The sequence below is a fragment of the Bos mutus genome, chromosome 16, assembly GCF_027580195.1.
Source record: "Bos mutus isolate GX-2022 chromosome 16, NWIPB_WYAK_1.1, whole genome shotgun sequence".
Classification (NCBI taxonomy): Eukaryota; Metazoa; Chordata; class Mammalia; order Artiodactyla; family Bovidae; genus Bos; species Bos mutus.
Genome location: NC_091632.1, coordinates 20,456,930 through 20,478,138, shown reverse-complemented (window position 1 = coordinate 20,478,138; position 21,209 = coordinate 20,456,930). Strand labels below are relative to the sequence as shown.

At 46.0% G+C, this 21,209-nt stretch overlaps 1 protein-coding gene across 1 annotated transcript in view; it reads left to right on the top strand.

Moving 5' to 3' along the window:
* The window catches only part of C16H1orf21 (chromosome 16 C1orf21 homolog), a 251,280-nt gene extending 230,071 nt beyond the window's left edge, over positions 1-21,209 (top strand). Inside the window, exon 6 of the mRNA XM_070384812.1 lies at positions 11,671-21,209. Within this exon, the coding sequence (XP_070240913.1) occupies positions 11,671-11,709 (39 nt within the window). The 3' untranslated portion in view covers positions 11,710-21,209. The remainder of the gene's footprint in view (positions 1-11,670) is intronic.

The window sequence follows — 21,209 nt, the reverse complement described above, 5'->3', positions numbered from 1 at the left end:
CAAAATTTATTTATTTTGATTTATCTGGAGCCTATTATACAGAGTGAAGTAAGCCAGAAGGAAAATCACCAATACAGTATACTAACGCATATATATGGAATTTAGAAAGATGGTAACGATAACCCTGTATACGAGACAGCAAAAGAGACACTGATGTATAGAACAGGCTTATGGACTCTGTGGGAGAGGGAGAGGGTGGGAAGATTTGGGAGAATGGCATTGAAACATGTGAAATGTCATGTATGAAATGAGATGCCAGTCCAGGTTCAATGCACGATGCTGGATGCTTGGGGCTGGTGCACTGGGACGACCCAGAGGGATGGTATGGGGAGGGAGGAGGGAGGAGGGTTCAGGATGGGGAACACATGAGAAATAAAGGAATAAAAAAAAAAAAAAAAAAAAAAAATTTAAGGCATATGGGTTGAAATCCCAGACTTGCTAAAGCCATTGTCCTGAAGGAAGTGAGTCTTAAAGGAGACGTATAAGGCTTCGTGTCCTACAGGAAGTGAATCCTAGGGGGAACCCATGAGTCTCCAGTCCACCAAATGCATTCCCCTGGTGAGGGGCGAGGGCGTGGTATTGAAATCTTAACTCTTAATACATGCTGCTGCTGCTGCTAAGTCACGTCAGTCGTGTCCGATTCTGTGTGACCCCTTAGACGGCAGCCCACCAGGCTCCCGTCCCTGGGATTCTGTAGGCAAGAATACTGAGAATAGACTAATTGAAGACATCTCTTTGAATTAAATCCATCAAGTGACCTGGAAATCTTCTGCAAAAATACCACATATGTTTATAGTGTTTCATTTTATCATTGTGAGGAATCAGGTATAACCGGGGAAATTGTTATAATATTACGTGAAAAAAAATTTTAATTGTGTCTATCATAGGACTGAAACTATATAAAAATGGTACACATATGGTCAGAGACTTAAGTGAAACTTTGAAAGCCTTCTGATTTATTAGGAAGACAGGTTTCCAAGAAAATTGTTTAATTTAATTTCAATTTTGATTGATGGTTTTCTTATAAAACAAGAACAATTTTATAAAATGGCCTTTTGGAGAAGTCTGGTCCCATCTGGAGAGAAATCTTTCTTAAAATGAAAATCATATCTGCTGTTTGAGCTCTTAGGAAGAGGGCCTCTGAACCCACTGATGATAATTGTATTTTCTGTGACAAGAGTGGGCAGAATAGAGCCTATGGGCCAAATCTAGCCCACCAGACAAGCATAGCTTTTATGTGTTTAAATGGTTGAGGGGAACAAAATGCAGAATAATCTTTTCTGATATGTGAAACATTATGTGAAGTTCCAACTTCAGTGTCTACAAATAAAGTTTTCTTGGAACACAACCATGCTGTTTCTTTTACTTTTATCTTTTGCATTTTTGGCTGCCTTCATGCTTATAGCTGAAGTCGAGTTGCATCAGAGACCCTTTGGAATGCAAAGCCTAGAATATTTACTGTTTGGCCCTTCACAGAGAAAGTCTCCAGTCCCTGGCTTAAGACATGGCCCGGGGACATGGCATCCCGAGTCCTGCATCCTTGCTTTGCTCTGTCCTCAGTCTTGCTCACCTCCTCATGGGGAAAAGAAAATCATTGAAGTCACCTGAGTGCCAACATCTAACAAAACTTGAGAAATAGCTCCCTTACAGCTTCTAAAATATCCTCCTTTTTGCCAGTAGAATGAAGATCTGGGTTTAAGAAACACTTCATGTGTGCTTGCTCAGTCGCTCAGTCATGTCCAACTCTTTGTGACTCTGTGGACTGTAACTCACCTGGCTGGATTTCCCAGACAGGAATACTGGAGTCGGTTGCCATTTCAGGGGATCTTCCTGACCCAGGGATGAAACCTGAGTCTCCTGAGTCTTCTGCATTGGCAGGTGGATTCTTTACCAATGAGCCTCTTGGGAAGCCCAATAAATACTTCATGGGGGTTTTTTAAGCTGTTTAGTTAATACATTCTCTCTTGAAAATGAAAAGGTCAGTCTACTAGGATTCTTGTCACTGTGCTTATTATCATGGTAATCATTCCTATATATGGTCAAAGAAGCAGTCAGAGGCTGTCATACTCCTCCCATTCATTACTAACGAGATCTTTTTCCAACTGAAATAATAACGCGCGAGTCTAATTAGAATAAAGCTCATTACAAACAGGCATGGCCATTAATGCCTCGATTGAGGCATTAATGAAATAAGCCGGGGGAGGAGACTTGAACAGCGCAGTTAATTATGTCTGCTTTTCTTCAGCATTACCTCAAAACTTGTTATAAATTGCTGTTGGGCTGTAAACGAAAATGCTGCTGAAACACTCCCTGGTTGAAGAGGCTCTGACACTTGCAGCCCCAAGGAAGAGGTGGGGGATTGGGGGGCATCTGCTCCTGGCCCACAGCCCTACAGGAGGAGGAGTGAACAGCAGCCCCTGGGGGTGTCCTGCGTTTCACTGTTCCACTCTTTTCCTGTCTCCTCCGCATCATCTTTGTTCTGGATTCTGGCTGGTAGTTCACACATGTTCAAGGTGTGGAATGCAGCTTTCATGGCCCTGTATTCTTGGTTCAAGGATGGAGCTTAAATGTCAAGATTCCCACAGAAACTTAGATTCAAAGTTGCTGCTAGATGGTGATACATGGGAAAATTTCTGTGGGAAAAGGTATTTGATGGACAGAGAATCAGGATGGCCCATTAAATTCTGCACCGCAATACAGCTGGGGCAATCGTGTTTCATTAATCAAGACGTTCTTTAGTGCCCAGAAAGCCAGACCGTCCCCCAGTGCAGGGTAAAAGGCTTCCAAAGAAGGATGACTGAATCAAGGAACAGAAACTCAGTAAGCCCACGATTAGGAAGAGAGAGGAGGAAGATGAATCACGTAAAGGAAGCAGGCAGGAGGTAAGAGAGTTAACATAATGCACAGGCCAGAAACCTACGGAGGTTCCCAGTGTCCTTCAGAGGGGTATGGGGAGAGGAGGAGGAATTCTTCATTTGTCAGGTAGCCTGCTTTATGATGAGCTTAACAACGCACGTGCTGTGCTATGCCCAATTGCTACAATCATGTCCAACTCTTTGCGACCCCATGGACTGTAGCCTGCCAGGCTCCTCTCTCCATGGAATTCTCCATGGACTGTAGCCCGCCAGGCTCCCCTGTCCATGGGATTCTCCAGGCAAGAATACTGGAGTGGGTTGCCATGCCCTCCTCCAGAGGATCTTCCCTACCGAAGAATTAAACCAGGGTCTCCTGCTCTGCAGGTGGATTCTTTACCACAGGAGCTTCCAGGGAAGTGTGCTTCCATATAAAAATAAGCCTTGTTAAAGCAAACTTCTCTGAACTGCACAAGGATTCCATTAACTGTTCAAAAAGACAAAGATGAGAGTGCAGTTCTCCTCGGTTCCCTTACTCTGCTGCTCTCCCCCGGTGCCCCTTCCCAGTGAACTCTTTTACTTTATCAGCAAGATAAAAAACAAAGATGAATAAGAGACGTGCTCTGTTCTGCACCCTGTAGTAAGGGAAACAAACATTTGGGCTACAATTACTATAAGGTGTGGTGGTGGGATGGAAGGACCACCGAGAGGGAAAAGACCAAGTCTCCCTAGAGCTCTTACTTGATGATGTTGGAACATGATCATAAGACTCAGTAGCTAAGTGAAGGCGGGGGCTTCGCTCTCATACTCCCTCCTTCTCAGCCTTCTCTTGCTGTGCTGTGTTTAGTTGCTCAGTCGTGTTGGACTCTGCGACCACATGGACTGTAGCCCATCAGGCTTTTCTGTCCATGGGGATTCTCCACACAAGAATACTGGAGTGGGTTGCCATTCCCTCCTCCAGGGGACCTTCCCAACCGAGGGATCGAACCCAGGTCTCCCGAACTGCAGGCAGACTCTTTACTGTCTGAGCCGCCAGGGAAGCCCTTTGGATTTTAGTAAATTTACCAAACTGTGTGACCATCAGTACAACTCAGTTTTAGAACATTTCCATCACATCAGCAAGATCCCTCCTGCCTGCTTACAGCCAGTCCCCTTTCCTACCTCCAGCCCCAGAGAACCAATCTGTATATATATTTTTTAAATGTATTTAGGTTTTATCATTGCTATTAATTAACAGTAGCAATGATTGCTGTAATAAGGGTGTGAACAACTTTATGACTCATAATACATATTACAAACTACTTTCCAAAGCAGCCATACCATTTTACGAGACTGTAGAGTTGCATTTCATTGTGTGCTCTCAAGAATTTTTAAATAGTATCTAATTGTTTTCCTTTGTATTTTTTGATGACAGAAACAGACCATTTTTTTATTTGTGTGTTTACGGACTTTATTTGTTCTGTTTCCACTTTGTGCCCTTCCCTCTTACTGAGATCCTCTTAAGTTAATTTTTTATTGGTATGAGCTTCTCATATAACTTGTCATTTACATATTGTATGCTGCTGGTATTTTCCCCACTGAGGTTTGCCTTTTTATTTCATTCTTTTTTTTTTTTTTTTGATATATGCAAAGGTTCATTTTTACATGATCAAATATGTCCATCTTTTTATTTTTCTTTGTGATCTTTGTCCGTGCCTTTGAGACTGAAGCTATTTCCCTCTCAAGAGCTCTGACAGCAGTTCAGTTTTATCTTCTGTTTTGTCTTGTTAAGAATTAACATTGTTTTTCTTGGAATCTGTCACTTCTGGTGACCTCCTTTGTCAAATACTTAATGCTTACCTATTTTAGGCTGTATTACTAGGATATCTGATTCTGTGCCAGTGATTTTTTTGATGGGTGCACTAGGAATGAGAAAACTGACACATATGCAAGAGAGGGAGACCTGGGAGGAAACCTTGTTATTCTCAGGTAACGGACCAGGGGATGCTATCAGTCTGGGAGGACCCAGCCTCCGGTTGCTAAGGCCCCAAGTCCACCATTCTGTGGGAATTACAGGGAGGCAGCATTTGGGCTCAGCTCTCAAACACTTTAACGGGCAGCTTGGGAAAGTATCTGACATATTCCAGTGAAAAAGAGGAGGCTCCCTGCCCATAATGTGGTCATTGGAGGTCTGTTCCATGTTAGGTGCGAGGTCAGAGAGGAAGACCTCCAGGTCCTCTTCCAACTCCAGAATCTCAGATCTCTCTAGATACTGTTCCTGCTTTCATTTATTCAACAAATATTTATTGAGCATCTAATATGTCACTGGTGCTCGTCTAAGCCCTGGGGATGCAGCAGTGCAGAAAACAGTTTCTGCCACTGGATACTTCTATTCAAGGGGAAGACAGTCAGTAAAGAAACAAATTCATATATTCATAATGTCAGGTAAAGATAGGTAATACAAGTAAAAATGAAGCAGAGTAAGGAGAGCTGTTTTATGTTACAAGCTCAGTGAAGACAATGAGGTGACATTTGAGCAGAGGTCTAAACAAAGCAGGGGCTTCCCTGATAGCTCAGTTGGTAAAGAATCTGCCTGCAATGCAGGAGACGCCGGTTCAATTCCCAGGTCAGGAAGATCCACTGGAGAAGGGATAGGCTACCCACTCCATTCTTGGGCTTCCCTTGTGGCTCAGCTGGTAAAGAATCTGCCTGCAGTGTGGGAGACCTGGGTTTGATCCCTGGGTTGGAAAGATCCCCTGGAGAAGGGAAAGGCTACCCACTCCAGTATTCTGGCCTGGAGAATTCCATGGACTGTATAGTCCATGGGGTTGCAAAGAGTCGGACATGAATGAGCAACTTTCACTAAACAAAGCAAAGTAACAGATGGGGTGAGGTCTGAGGGCAGGAGGAGTCAGCCAGAAAGGAGAAGGAAGGAATAGCATCCAGGCCCTGAGGCCCCACTTGTGTGAGGCCCTGAATGCAGAGAAGCGATCCAGCGGTGAGCCCAATTTCTCACATAGTCAGTTTACTAACAGTTGGATCTGCTGATCTCATTTTTCAGTATCATCATAAGAGCTATAATTTATTAATTCCCATGTGCCAAGCTTTGCTGATCACCTATGTGTGCTGCTGCTGCTGCTAAATCGCTTCAGTTGTATCCAACTCTGTGCGACCCCATAGACAGCAGCCCACCAGGCTCCCCCGTCCCTGGGATTCTCCAGGCAAGTACACTGGAGTGGGTTGCCATTTCCTTCTCCAATGCATGAAAGTGAAAAGTCAAAGTGAAGCCGCTCAGTCGTGTCCGACTCTTAGTGACCCCATGGACTGCAGCCTACCAGGCTCCTCCGTCCATGGGATTTTCCAGGCAAGAGTACTGGAGTGGGGTGCCATGTGTAATGACTGCTAAGTCTCACAACAGCACTGCAAGCTAGGTCCTCCTGTCCCCTTTTACATATGGGAAAATGAGCTCACTGCTTCCTCTTGGGAACTTTTATCTCGGTCCAGACTGCCCCACTGGGGAAGTGCTCAGTTCACAGCTGTCTGTTACATGCTCAGTGTGTACGGATTAGGCCAAATGCGCACGTCTATAGAGAAATACTAGAGACTTTTGGGATAAACTCACACCGGAAACTTGACAGCCAGCCCTAGCCTATTTGCCTACTTAACTTGAGGAGAAAAAGTACAGTAGGCATTTAGGAGGAATAATTCCTTTATTTGAAGTCGGTCTCTGAGCTGGTCCTCTTTAAACTAGCAGAATACAACATCATGAGCATGCCCTTTCCTTCACTACACTGTAATATTGCTAATTGTAAGCCTAGACCTTTCAACGAGTAGAAAATCCTTATCCTAGAACCTCAGAAATGTAGGAGTTGACATAAACTTCCGGTTTCCAAGAAAATCATGCAGACAATTGAAGAGGACATGGAAACTACACCGAGTAAGAGTGTGGTCAGGGAAAGTGTTAGTTGCTCAGTCGTGTCTGACTCTTTGCAACCTGTGGACTGTAGCCCACCAGGCTCCTCTGTCCATGGAATTCTGCAGGCAAGAATACTGGAGTGGGTAGCCATTACCTTCTGCACAGGATCCTCCCGATCCAGGGATCGAACCTGGGTCTCCCACACTTAAGGCAGATTCTTTACCATCTGAGCCATGGTAGGCAAAATCTCCTTAAGATTTTTTTGAATCTGCACCACATGCCCCTCTGCTTTTTCAAACAACCCCTCCTTGTCAGCATCATCGTGAGTGTCCATTCTTCACGCTGTGGGGGCCTCGTGGGGACCTGGCTGTCTGTAGCTTTCAGTGTATCCTTTGCACAAGGGCAGAACTGTGTCTACCAGCCCCTAATTCTGGCTGCATAAAGCATCTCTACAAAGACCTCCATTTTGCCATCCCTTTTAGGGGAAAGGCCATGCTTTGGGCTGAGAGAACTGCTGTGTAGCTCCCACACCCAGCTCACTCCTGCTTCCTGTCTTCAACAGCTGAAGGTTTTAAGGTTCTCTTTTTAGCACAGTTCTTTAAACTTTAAGTGAGACATGAAGTCACGCTACAGTAACAAGCTCCTGTCTTGCCCGGTAGAGCCGGTGTGCAGGTGGGGTCCCGCGTGATGCCGAGATGGGGCTGCCTCCGTAAGTTTTCTCAGGCTCCCCTTAAAATGACACTTGGCCATATGGGAGTGCTTACTCTCCATGTTTTTGATTTCCAAGTTTTCTATTCATAAAATAATTGGTTCTCAGAACTGCTGACAGGTGAAAATAACAAAAATAAAACTGATTTGAATTTAGTCATCCACTCACTACAGTCATTAACAAAAGAGGCAAGGATTAGCCCTGTGTTCTGGGCTTCGCTGAGATTTTCCCACAAGTAGCAGCGCACAGGACTCCTACCTACTTTGCAGGGTTGGTGTGAATCACCAATGAAATAGTGTCTTCAAAGCAGCTGATGCAATTTTCTTTCTCCTTCTCATAGTCATAATAATAATTTCAGAGGAGCAAATGCTAGGAAAATGAAAGTTGCTGCTTGGGGTTGACACAGGGTTTACAGAGATTTGTCCCTTAAAAAGTGGGCACGTTCTTTTTTGTATACAATGATAGATTTTTTAAATTCTAAAGTGCTTTACAATTTTCAGAATTTCACATACATGATTTCATGTAATCTCATAATAATCCTTTTTTCCCCCTACCCCTTAAAAGCGGGCACTTTCTTATGGTAACAGTAATCTTGGAGGGTCTGAAACACTCCCTCTGCATAATCCTGTAACTCATTTACAGAGTTGGAGACTGCTTTATCATTGAGTACCCTAGTTCATGTGAGTGTCTGTCTGTCTGTCTGTCTATCTATCATTGCATCCAAGTCCTTCCTTGTGGATGAGGTGTCCTCTGAACCCCACATTGGCCAGCTGGACCTTTGCTCTGATTGAGGCTTTGTAAGAAGGGAACGGACCTAGGTGTCTGGCATAGAAGCTTTATTGGAGCACATGGAGTTCTGGCCCATCTGGGGTGCAAGGCTGAGGTGGGGGGAGGGGTTCCCCGACACCTGGCAGATTACCATTTGTGATGACAGTTCACGCCCCCCATCAGCCACAGGAAAGGTGGTCCCTAATCTCCTGCCATGGCCTGAACAAACACGGGATTCAGCAGCAACAGTAGTAATAACAGAAGCAGCTGATAGTTATTGACCACCCGCTAGATACTATATTTTTCCCATTTGATCCTGATCACAACACAGTGAGACAGAGACCATGATTATCCCTAGGGTGTCGAGGCCTAGTGATGTGCCCAGTGTCATATAACAGTGTATGTGTCCACATACACATGGGGAGAGTCATCTTTCCTTCCCTAATAAAACCTCCATGGAAACTCCGCGAGTCCACATTTCCCCTCCACCCACCCAGCACCCACCCACAGGTCTGCTCTCTGAGCCCGGTGAGTTGTTTCTGATAGATGTGGGTGTGTCCCATTTCCCACAATGGAGAATAAACCCCCCATGCTCCGGGTCCATGAGGACTCCCTAGCTCCCCATTGTGCGGCTCAGGGAGTGTCTCCAGGGTGGTCGAGGCCAACAGCAGCTGGCATCTGCTGGGGCAGTGTCACCAGGGAGGGGTCGGGAAGAAGACTGCTGAGTGCACACTTTTGTCAGGATTGGTCACCCTGCCCAGGAGACATTTTCATACAGCAAGTAGAACAAGCCTAGAGATGGCACCAGGTTCAAAACCTCTGCCAGGAGCAAGGGTGAGAATCAGTAGTGTGATAGAAGAAACCAAAAGTCTGCTCATTGGTGAATCATCCAACGAGAACAAGCCATCTGGGGCCAGTTAGCATGGGGACAGGCTACCCTCATGCTTTCACAGGCCCTGAAGACTTCATCATGTGGCAACATTTTACTTATCTAACACACGTGTATTTGTGTGTGACACATACAACATGTATAAAGTTATGTGCCAGCAGGACTGAATCACTCTATTAACTCACTTAATCTTTAGCAGCCAGGTGAAGTTGGTACTGTTGTTATCTTTGTTTTACAAATGAGGAAAGTGAGACGCAGGGAGATAACGTACTCAGAGTTAATGTCACAGAGCCAGGATGACCACCCAGCCAAGTGGTACAGCCGTGCACTATGGTGATGCTGAACTATTAAGAGAATGTGAGCTACTTCCCAAACAGATGTTGTGACAAAGAAACAAGCCATGCATTTGAGAAATAGTTGTATGCAAACTTATTATTTTCTTTATGTTTTAGATATGTTTAGGAATACGCCTATTTATTTAGACTTATTTAGAAATAAAAATTTTATTTTTTGTAGGTATTTAGAAAGTTTCATTTTTAAAGGAACTTGTTTCCCCCACAAACTGAAAAACGTAGTGTGTATTTAAAAAGGAAGAGGTTGGGATTTCCCTGGTGGTCCAGTGGTTAAGATTCTGAGTTCCCAATGCAGGGGGCGTGGGTTCAATCCTTAGTTAGGGAACTAAGATCATACATACCGCACAGTACAGCCAAAATAATAATAAGAATTTAATTTCATTAAAGAGCTCCATCTCTCCGCACTGCCGCTAAGCCAGTTGTTTTTGCCCCTGCCCCTAGCCATGGTCAAGCCCCACCCCCACGTGTTTCTCTAGGTCTAGGTCATGGGGAGGCTTGGATGAGAAGCACTTCAGACAGTCAGGACATGGCTCCCACTTCTGTTGAAAAGAAGACGTGGCCTATGGTCACTTATACAAAACCCTAAGATGTTAGCACAGGATGTTTGCAGAGACCAAACCCCAAATACCACCTATAAGAAAGTTAAAGATGTGTGCATGACCTGCCAAAGACTGGATGTTGTGTAAAAGCTTTATGACTTTAGAAAACTTCTGGCACTCTCTGGGCTTTGCTTTTCTCATCTGAGAAATGGGAGATGGGACCGTGCATGACACCTAGGGCTGTGGTGGCAGAATAAGCCACCACAATACTACTTGGAAAGTGCCAAACACGGTACCCAACATGTACTCACGAAACCTGAGCATCGTGTGATGTTCACTGTTCACACCTCTGTAATCCAGGGGTCAAGGGCTAAGTCCTGTTGAGTCAGTATGATTGTCACTCCAGGAAATCAGAAACAACAAACAGAGACACAGACTGAAAGTAACTGGAACTCGGTCACATTAATAGCCTCTCTCAGGAGCCAGGGTCCGCGTCATCCTACATGTATCCTTCCCAACCTTGGTTACTGAGCCTCTTGTTCTTCGGGATACCCTTGTATCTTTCCAATACATTCCTCTTTTTTTTTTTTTTTCTTAAAAATAAAGAAAGAAAGGAAGTGGTCAAAGATATAAATAGTATGGATACGTGACTTTATTCAAAACCCTTATCTGTGACACTGTGAGACAGGCAGGGCAGAGACTTGTTCCCATGCTCTGTGAGGGATTACAGATCACAAAACTGTGTGCTTTGACCAAGACAGTCAGTGACGGGACATGTGGAACTTAAATCCTGGACCTAACTGTGCCTTCATAGAGTATATACCCTGCTGGAGAGAGGACGATATATGTTCAGAAGTAACAACTGGATGTCGTTCTTAAGCCTCCAAGTAACCTGTTTTGTATAAGTTCTGGGCTTGGAGATGCAGCTGTGGAATGCTAGCAGCCTGGCCCTAGGAGAAAGGGTCTTGTTCACGGTTCACTTTGTTTTCTCCTCTTTGTGACAAAATGGTCTCCTGAATGGATCATCCATTTGGTGATTATGTGGTGAAAGACTGAGTCTTGTCTGTGCCTAGAATAATATAAATCCTTACCAATACAAAGTGAAGTGAATGAAAGTGAAAGTAGCTCAGTCATATCCAACTCTTTGCAACCTCATGGACTATACAGGCCACAGAATCCTCCAGGCCAGAATACTGGAGTGGGTATCCTATCCCTTCTCCAGGGGATCTTCCCAACCCAGGGATCCAACCCAGGTCTCCCACATTGCAGGCAGATTCTTAACCAGCTGAGCCACAACAGAAGCCCAAGAATACTGGAGTGGGTATCCTATCCCTTCTCCAAGGTATCTTCCCAACCCAGGAATCAAACCAGGGTCTCCTGCATTGCAGGTGGATTCTTTACCAACTGAGCTATCAGGAAAGCCCTACCAATACAAAACAAAAGCTTATTAGAAGCTTGGTAAAACTTCAAAGCGACGATGTATATACAGTTTACAAGTTGGTCAATGTGTATTTATGACTTACATACCTGGTGCCCAGCAGTCACTGATGGAGCCTGGGTTTCATTGCAGGGAGACAGAAACTGAGAAGATGGATTGCAGGTAACCATCTCAAGCTCTGCTTTGAATTTCTCATTCACATCTTATTCTTTTCTTTTCCTCTCAAGGGTCGAGATTATTGTTCGGAAGAAGAAGACATCACATAGCACCAATCCTACCAGTCAAACCGGGAGCTACTACTGTGTAAATAGGTTACACCCCAGTTGAAATCTTTGCAAAGGTTGGTTCTCTTCAGCGAACAGCACTATAGCAAAAGAAGATCGTTCCATATCGTATGCCCCATTAAATTACAGTGTTTCTTAATGAACTTGCAAAGGAATATTGCTAAAAACAAACAAAAACTGTTATCGAACTTTCTTTGTTGCTGCTAGTTAAAACTTGTTGCAACTTTTCACTTCTCTCAGTGTCCAGGTCTGCAGCAAAATTCTGCAATTTCACCTTAAAGATACTGTTGGTTTTACAGATGCTCTCCAACCTATTTTCTAAAAGACGAGGTAGTGGTGAACTCAGATATCCAACTTCTGTTCTAGACTGGTTCCGCTTCTAAGACAAGCGCCTCCTTCCCCCTCCCTCCTCCCTGCCTCCCCCAGCAGTCCAGAGCCTTGCTTCTCACTGGCAGTGTTGTGCTTTGGAGATGGGATGGTTGCTATGGCAAGCCTAGTTTCTCTGCTGAGAAGAAGTAGAGATGCTATTATCAATTCAAAGCATGTCGTGACATGACTCCTGGAAGTGACATAGGAGCGAGCAGCAGGTGGTTTCATTTCCTGGGTCTCTTAATCAAAGATCAAGCTTGCAACATCAGTTTTGCTCAGATGCAGACGGAAGTGTGATCACAATCATTTTGAATCCCTCTTGCCCACTTTTTTTTCTAAGAAAATAAACATTTTACTGTTTTTATGTATCCTTGTCTTCTCCCATTCATCCAGCTCAGTGTTTTATGATGATCCTGGGTGCGGAAGCTGAGTCCTCCTAGCAATGGCACCTTAATGGCTCCCTACCATCCCATGTACAACCCACCACGCAAGTGCAGTGCTGGCAGTGGTCAGAGGTGATGAGGGGGACACCCCACAGCTTGTTAGGAGGGCCTGAAACCACCCCATTCCCTTTCACTTTGTCAGCAAATAAACCACCCTACTTCCTAATCCTCTCCCTTCAAGATGTCACGTGAGCCTTGCCACTTCCATTCTCTTGTTGGCAGCACCGGATGGTGCAGTGACAAGCGTTTGCCGCCTGGAACATGTAGTATTCCATTGACACTGGTGATGATTTCCAGAGATGCGAAAGCCAAAGCCCCGGGCCGTAGTGGGGAACGTGAACTGTGGGTTTGGTAGAGTTTATTTTTCCATATTCTATGAAGAGAATGATCTCTTCTCAAAGACAGAAGTAATATTTTTAACACATGTTGTCACAAGTAAGTAGCAATCAAAAGGAGAAAATAACTTTTGTATTTTTTTAACACGTCCGATAGCTTTGATGAGAGTTCTCTTTGTTACTTTTGGGGGAGGGCACCCTGTTCATTGCCACGCCAGCAATCCAGGTTTGGATTTGTTCCACACACACAGACACACACACACAAATACAACACACAAAAAGCACTGTATGTTTCTCTTTGTGGGGTTATGAACACAAAGGGCCTCACTATCAGCCACTCTACTGCCCTCCGAAGGTGGGTAGTTAATACGTTCTGGGTGGTCAAGAGGTTACCTGCCACTGAATAGACTAGGAAGCTTAGTGTGGTCTCGCTGCGAAGATGAGCCTTGACTTGAAAATCCATCCGTATAGCTGATGGCACCACTAATGTGTCCAGGGAGAAATTCCTTATCTCCTTTTGGACCCAGCAGCACACACCAAACATAAGGGGAAGGAAACTCAGTCAGGCCCTAGAGAAAACGGACTCAAACGTTAGCAACAAAAGCCCTTCCTTCTTTCAGCCGGCAGCGGCAGCTATTTTGGGGAGCAGCTGTGGTTGTTACATAAACAGAGACGCAGCCAAAATTTCAGGCTTTTTATCCTGCTTCAAGCAGAAAAAAATGCAGAGAGAGTTCAAGTCGCCTAGGGTTTTACATCCCCTCCCTTTGTATGGTTTTTTTGGCCAAGTGACTAAAATAGTTTTCCTCAACTGTAAACGAACTGCTGAGCCCCACCTCAAACTTGTGCACCGGAGACTTGGTCACTGTTCCGAGAATGACCTTTTCCCGAGATCCCTTGCTCTTATCAAGCAAGAGCGAAGCAGACACAGAACGCCTTCCATGGGGTGTCTCAGATAGCGTCTTCCCAGAAAACCACCACCTTCAACCGAGATAAAACATGCTCACGTCGTTTTTCTTAGGGTCACGTTTAACATTTTGACACGACACACACATACACAGAACCACGTGTCCCTTGGAATCTGATTTTTGAGGGTTTCAAGTGTCGTTTCCGTGAACCAGTGGCTGTTCACCTGGGTTCTGTCCTCCGGGTTTAACACTGGCTACCTCGCTGATGTGCAAAAGTCATTTCACCTGCAGACACGCGTGGTACACTTAGATCTGAGAAACGGGGCGGCCGAGCCGGTTAGCATGCAATGCTTGATTATGTTAGCAACACTCAAAACTGTCTGTTTTCCATTTGTCGGCTTTAATCATAAAATTGTCAAGTGATTTGTGTTTGTATTTGATTTTTTTATGCCTTCTGAAAAGGTCTAATGCAAAAACCTGTTGCCTTTCTCCCCGCTGCCCCGTGTATGTGAATGTTAAGCACACTGTCTCAGATACAATGAAAAAATAATCTGGAAGCTAGTGCTTCTGCTGGCTGTTATCTCTGAGGCCTCAGGGAGATGGAAGGAGGGAGGGAGGGAAAGGGGCTGGCGGAGGGAGGTAGAAAAAGGATGAGAGATGGACCCAGGAGCATTTAGGACAGAGCAGGTCAAGGGAATGGCCATGGGCCGGGTGCGATGCAGGATCCAGCTGATGAGCGGCCAGCGGGCAGGGCGGACTGTCGGCAAGATTTACTGCGGGATTACTCACGCCTTGTGTGCTCTGAGTTGTCGAATTGTACAAGTTCAGCAGTCTGTGTGTATCTTTCTTTTGGTTGGCGGAGATTTGGGATCACGGAGTACTGCTGTCATAATTGAATGCGTGTTTGTTACTGTCTGAGAAGCTTAAAAAGAGGTTTTTTAACCTCAGTGATGCCTCCGAGCCCCGGGCTGGAGCGCAGGGCGGTGTTATGGTCTATTTAGGGACAAAGAAGGTACAAAGTCTGGGGACAGAAAACTAGGTCAGCCCTCAGACACAGCAGCAGCCACCCCCCGGCCTCCTGGGAGACAGGTCTCTGTCTAGGCGTCTGCAGTGCCCAGGGTCTGAGGTCGGGCTCTGATGCCCAGACTAAGGAGGAACCTCCGTTCTTTAGTCCTCTGTGCGGTGCCAGCCTCCTCCTCCGTGTCGGGGCCTCCCCCAGGTTCCAGGGCTACAACAGGAGCAGGCCCAGGGATGATGGCGCCCCCTTTCGGTCCTAGTTTGAGTTACAACTTTGTCCCAATTTACTGAGACTTCTCTCTTAGGGCCAGCCCCTCCCCTAAGCCTGCTAAGAGCAGAAATTATACCTCTTATGCAGTTTACCTCAGTAGCCTATGAGGCCCCTTGGCATATTGATGGCAAGTCCTGCTTAGACATCGGCAAGAATTTAAAAGAGCATTTCCATGTCTACTGGTTTTAGAAAAGAAACTCAGTTAAATATGTCAGTTTGATGGGAAGAAAAATTATCAAATTCTTAATCTAGGAAAATACTGACTCTAAATCTTGGACTCTGGGACTCATAAATTTTTTATGAAAGGCAAAACAATTGACTCTCTCCTTCCTCCTCCCAACTCCATCATTAAAAAAAAAAGTATCAGATTACACTGTATAATTTTACATAAAATCTGCTTTCCCCTGGAAGATGTGCTCAGAGCTTTATTTCTTTGTACCTCTCAGAAATTAAACTTTTTACTAAGTTGCTTAAAATCCTAGTAGAAGAATAAGGCCTGGTCAGGGAGAGGGGAGATACATTTAAAGGCATAATGAAAAGGTGGCTCGAAGCTGGAAGGTGGCTTCTCAGTGACACAGGTGGATTACTGAACACCCCTCCCTGCCCCGCTCTCCACCCCAGGTGCTTGTGTGAAGCCGGGTGAGGCAGTCAGCTTCCACACAGCCCAAGTCCCTGCCATCGACCTTTGGAATCTCATGAATGAGGTGTACAAATTGCCTTTGCCAATGAATGGACATGTTTTGCCAAGGGGGGAAAATGCCCTTGACTTCAGTCACTTTTTTGTATGTCTCTGGAAGAGAGTCAAATGCCATGGAAGAATATGAGGTTTGTAGGTAAATAGATTTACTTTTGTGAGAGACCTTAGGATGGGCTCACTAGTTATGCCATGCTTTTCAGGAGACTCTTGTACCTTACCTGGGATCTAATCTAATCTTAGGGAAAGAGGAAAAGGAACTAACATTTATTATTTAAACTCACTCTGTGCCAGATACTGTGCTAGGCATTTTTATAACTGTCTTGTCACAATAATCCTGGGAAGTGAATCAGTTACCCCCATGTTCTGAGTAGTGTATCTTAAGTGTAGAATGCATCTATCCAACATAAATGCCCATGTTGAAAGAAGGAAAGATGTCATTCAAGTGCTTTTCAAAAAATTTTATTATTATTATGCCCTTTGCAACGTAACACTGTGAAAACAACCCTTTGGGGGCATCTCCCTCTTCCAGAGTCTCTCCTGGGCTCATCACCAGCATGGTTTCCCCATGGGGAGTATTTTCTTGGCCTTCCCATATCTGATGAGCGACACACAAACCAGGAGAGGATAGCAGGGTGTTAGTGCCTGGAAGGAAAAGGCTTTGGGGTTTTAGACACATCTCTCTCTCCTTGGAATATTTTCAGCATCTGGAAAAGAAGGCTGCTGTCCACAGTTAGGCATCCAACGTGGCCAGGACGGGCTTTTGAGTGCTCTCATTTCTTTCCTGGGTCCCAAGTCTTGTTTCATCCCAGAATGCATCCTTTGAAGAAAGTGAAAAGCCTTAACCTTCTGAGAAGTTTAAGAGAACCTGATCTCCAAGGGTGGAGGAAGGGCAATGCCTAGGCCATTAACTTGAAATTCTTTCCTGTGGGCGAGGGTTTGACATCTCTTTTTGATCTTTGGACTGGGAGCTCTGTGTTTCCCAGGCTACTGTAAGCATTGAAACTAGATGCAAATCTCTTTCAAGACCTTAAATGTTTTAGTTGGTCATGTAGTGACTTGGGTAGGCATTTAAATAATTTGTTCGAAGGTCAGAAGAGTCTGAGAATTCCCCAGAGTTCCTCTCCTTGCTTCTAAGGCACAACAACCTCTGAAGAAGATGATTCATGTCTCCATAGCAACTGTTAAAGGTGCTGCCTAGAGGGGACCTGCCTCCACCTTCACTTTCTTAGCTTGAAAGAATCAAGAGTTTCCTTGTGTCAAGGGGGTGCTATGTCCAGTTTTCTCATGAGAACTGTCCCCAAGTTTCCTGCCTCTTTCTAACATGGTAGCTGTCAAAATCCTTTAAGATGGTGTCGGAACTGACTCTTATCTCTTGGAAGCCAGAGAAAAATTGCTTTAATTTAGCAAGATTCACCCCTAAACCAAAGGCCCTATTCTAATACTGTCTTCCCTCTCTTCTCTGAATGCTCTCTTCTTTCCTTTCCAGGGGTTATTTTTAGCCCAAGGCTTTGCATCTGATTGAGGAAGACTTAGAGGCAGTAAAAATGAACACCACAAATTTGAACTTGGCCAAAACTGCCTTAGGGTCCCTCGGGTTGGAAAATAGCTCTAGAATGTTGGAGACCACTGGGCTTGGACCCAAAAGTGATTGAACAGCCCCTGGTTTCTGCCTTTTCAGTCCGGATCTTCAGAGACTCTTCTCCCTTGATAGTCAAATGAGCAAGGGAAGTTTCGAGGTGGATTGCAAGCCAGCTTTTCCATTCAGAGCAAGATGCAAATTCATTTTTGAATTTTTGTATCGATTTTCCTGGAGCAGAATCAGGCAGCTGCTTTATTAGGACTCTAAATTTGGATCAATTTCCTAACACACTCATATACACACCAGGGAAAGATACATGGTGAAAAAATACATACTTTATCATTTAAGTACTTCAAGAAGAGCTGCATTTGGCTTTGTATAATCTCTAAGACAATGTCTAAGAAATCATGAGTGTAATTATAATAATACCAAACTAGGAAAAGCTAGTGATCACGTTCTCCAAAGTCTGAGTGAGACCCAAATAGGAGGATGGAAATCTGCTGGTCATCTGGCCGCGTGCCCCCTCTGTGTCTGGATGCCTGCCATTAGCATCTTTCACTCACCTGGGCTCCCCGACCTGGACTCTGGTTAGCAGTCTTTCCAACTTTGGGCAATACAGGACACAGGCCAGGTCTAGGTGTACCCCCCAGCATTTCTCACACTCTCCCACTCAGCCAGAGTGGCCCCAATTGCAGCATTTCACCAGCTCTACTGGGACACAATAGCCCTAGGGAGTGGGGTTGGGCCCCTTCATCCAGGTTGGTCCAGATGTAGCATTTTTAGCATTGCCTTCCCCAGTGGGCTTCCCTGGTGGCTCAACTGGTAAAGAATCCTCCTGCAATGGGGGAGACCTGGGTTCGATCCCTGGGTTGGGAAGATCCCCTGGAGAAGGGAAAGGGTACCCACTCCAGTATTCCAGCCTAGAGAATTCCATGGACTGTATAGTCCGAGGAGTCTCAAAGAGCCGGACACGACTGAGAGACTTTCACTCACTCACTCCCCAGTGTCTAGGACTCAGTTATTTAACATATCATTTGGAGCATCTTGTTATTAGCTCCAGGCACTGAGCTAACGGCCAGCAGTACACGGATGACTCAAACCCAGCTCCCGCCCGTGAGGAGCCCACCGTTAGTGGGGAAGACAGCGTGGGAAGCGGTGCTGCAGGAAATTCCTACGGGGTCTGAGGGAGCATCTCAGAGGGGCAGTCGCCCAGCTTTGTAAACCGGGGGCTTTCCAAAAGAGGGGGCTTCAAAGCCCGAGTGTGTCAGAGGCCTGAGGGAAAGCAACACAGAGGGCCTTCAGGATGAGGGGACAGCACGGGACACAGGCGAAAGAAGGGCCAGTGTGGGTGGCCAGGGCCGCAGGCACAGAAGCAGCTGGAGTGGGAGCTGAGGAAGAAGAAGAGATGCAGACAAGGCAGCCAGGGACCCCGCCCCGGGGCATAAGGGGGCTGTGGGTGGTGCTCGGCTCTCTGAAGCCCACTTCTGAGGCCACCAGAGAGGTAAGTGTGGTCCCCGTCGGGACCAGGAGTCCCGTCCTCACCATGGAAGGGCACAGATGCTTCCTGAGACAATTTATTCCCGTGTTTCCTCCACCCGTGCCCCAGCTCCTGGTCGTCTCCCCCAGAGCTGTTTGCTCTCAAGGGCTTTATCCCAGGCTGGATTTAGAGACATACAGGGGACAGCTCTGGGTCACCCTGACCTGTCTGTAGAGCCACCCAGACTAAAAATACCTCCTGGGAACTGGCTGGCCTAGAGCTCGGGATGAGGGTACACCCAAAGATAAATACGTGGGAAGCCGCCAAGGATTTCCCCACCCTGAGTATGAGGCCTTCATTCATTCTACCCACAGGCAGCCTCCCTTGGACAGCCTTTCCCTGGGTTGGGTCCCACCTGGCGGCCGAGCCTCCGCTCTGTCTGCGGTGTGCACCTGTGTCCTGCCAAAGAAAGGGAAATTCAAACAGAACACAAAAGCACAGATGGACTGTGTGCACGTGGGAAATACCTGCCAGCCCGGACAGCAGCCGTGAGCCTCGTGGGGGCGGGGAGGCCCCCCGGGGGCTCGGAGACAGCAGGATCTCTCCGTGCAGACAACTCCAGGTGCCTTTTAGGCTTTCCAAAGAACTTTGGAGCTCAGAGCATTGGGGTTCTCTTCCCCTTTCCCCCCGGATAAATTGTTAGAAGGAGAAGAAAAAGAATTAGATGCATCCAAACCCTAGCTGTGAGAGTGCATGGTTTCTAGAAACTCAAGAAAAGGCCACAGCAGGTAGCATCATTTCCTGGAGAAGCTGAAGGCTTTGGGGGCTGAAAACAGTCTTCCCAGCTGAGTGGCTCAGGTCTTCTGCCCGGGGATCCCCAAGAGCCCCGAGGGCTGCTTAGGACTCACCTTCTTCGCACAAACCCCACAGCTGCCGCCCTGGCTGCAGGCTGGCACGTTCACCAGCCTTCTGGACTCAAAGACTGTAGCTCACACACCTACTCTTTTTCCCAGATATTCCTCTGGCTCCTTGCAGAGGAATTTTCTAATTCTGTGTCTTGTGGTTCCCACGCGAATTTCACAGCTGCCTAGGCGTTTTGATGAGAATTCAGCCTGTGGTCATCACGATGCTGGAAACTGACAGAGCGTGTGGCCTCAAATACACCTGCTTTAAAGTGAAGGCCTAGGAGGTCGCCGAGAGGGGGTGTGGTCGTGGAATCTGGCCAGGTCTGCCTTCAGGCAGCCTCTCCCCATTGTCTGCCCTGGTCCAGCTCCCTCTCCATCACCGGGAAGAGATCAAAAGGCTTCCTTGCCAGAGTCGAAGGCTGTGTCTGTGCTTTTCCCAGGGGCATGTGTGTTTTCTTGAGGATAAGGCCTTAACATTTAAGGGAAATCGAGCAGTGGGACCAGAAGGCCTCAGCTCTTATTCAGGTCTGGGAGGTAATCATGAGGCTTTGCTTTTCTGAGCACCTGCAAAAGCTTCTCAGAGGGGCTTGAGCACCCAGCAGGGCAGCCTCCCCAGGGCTCCACGTGCACACGGATTCTGTGCAGCAGTGGGTGCCCATCTCTTTGGGCCACACATGCCTATCAGCAAAAACCTTGCGAGATGCACCCCCCATATGTTTATCAATTTATTTACAGTATATATTCATATACTCCTCTACTAATATATTAGGCACATTTTTTTAAAGTACACAGCATAGAAATTTTTAAAGAATAAGATAAAAAATATTATAGACAAGAGGTTCGCGTATTCTCTCTCTGAACCCCTGAGGGTTTGGGTGCCCCCTCGTAGGTGCACAGCCACTTTGGACACCACTATTTTAAGAGCAAATCAGCACACTTGATGGCATGCTTTCCCAAACCCTGTGCTGGCACTCAGCCTGCAGAATAGGAAGGTCTTGAAGCAACCCCCCCACCTCCCACCCAGGAGCTTCTAGTCTGGGAGATAGGGCAAGCAAGCTCTCAAACCACAGAAGCTTCGAGAGTTCAAAACCCCATCCAATAGGAGAGCTGTTCCTAGACAGTAGTGGCTGTAGGTGCTAAGAGAAGATCAGATACACTGTACAGAGCAGTGGGGTTGCTCATCTTCCCTCTCTGGGTCTCCAGAAAAGGACATTTGGCAATATCCCCAACTCGCTCATGACTGACATTCTTTGACCCCTCCAAGTGCTTCAGCAGTACTATTATTCCCCACAGCACCAGTGGGTCCACGTCGCTTGAATATTATTTTTGATTTGACCACACAGATGTGATGATGATTCTGTTTCATTTGAAAAGGGTCTGAGAAAGTGTACAGGTCTAATTATATATACATATTTATACATGTGTATTTTTGTTTATTGTTACATTTTGACATTGGACTTTCTATTAAATAATTTTTAACAGTT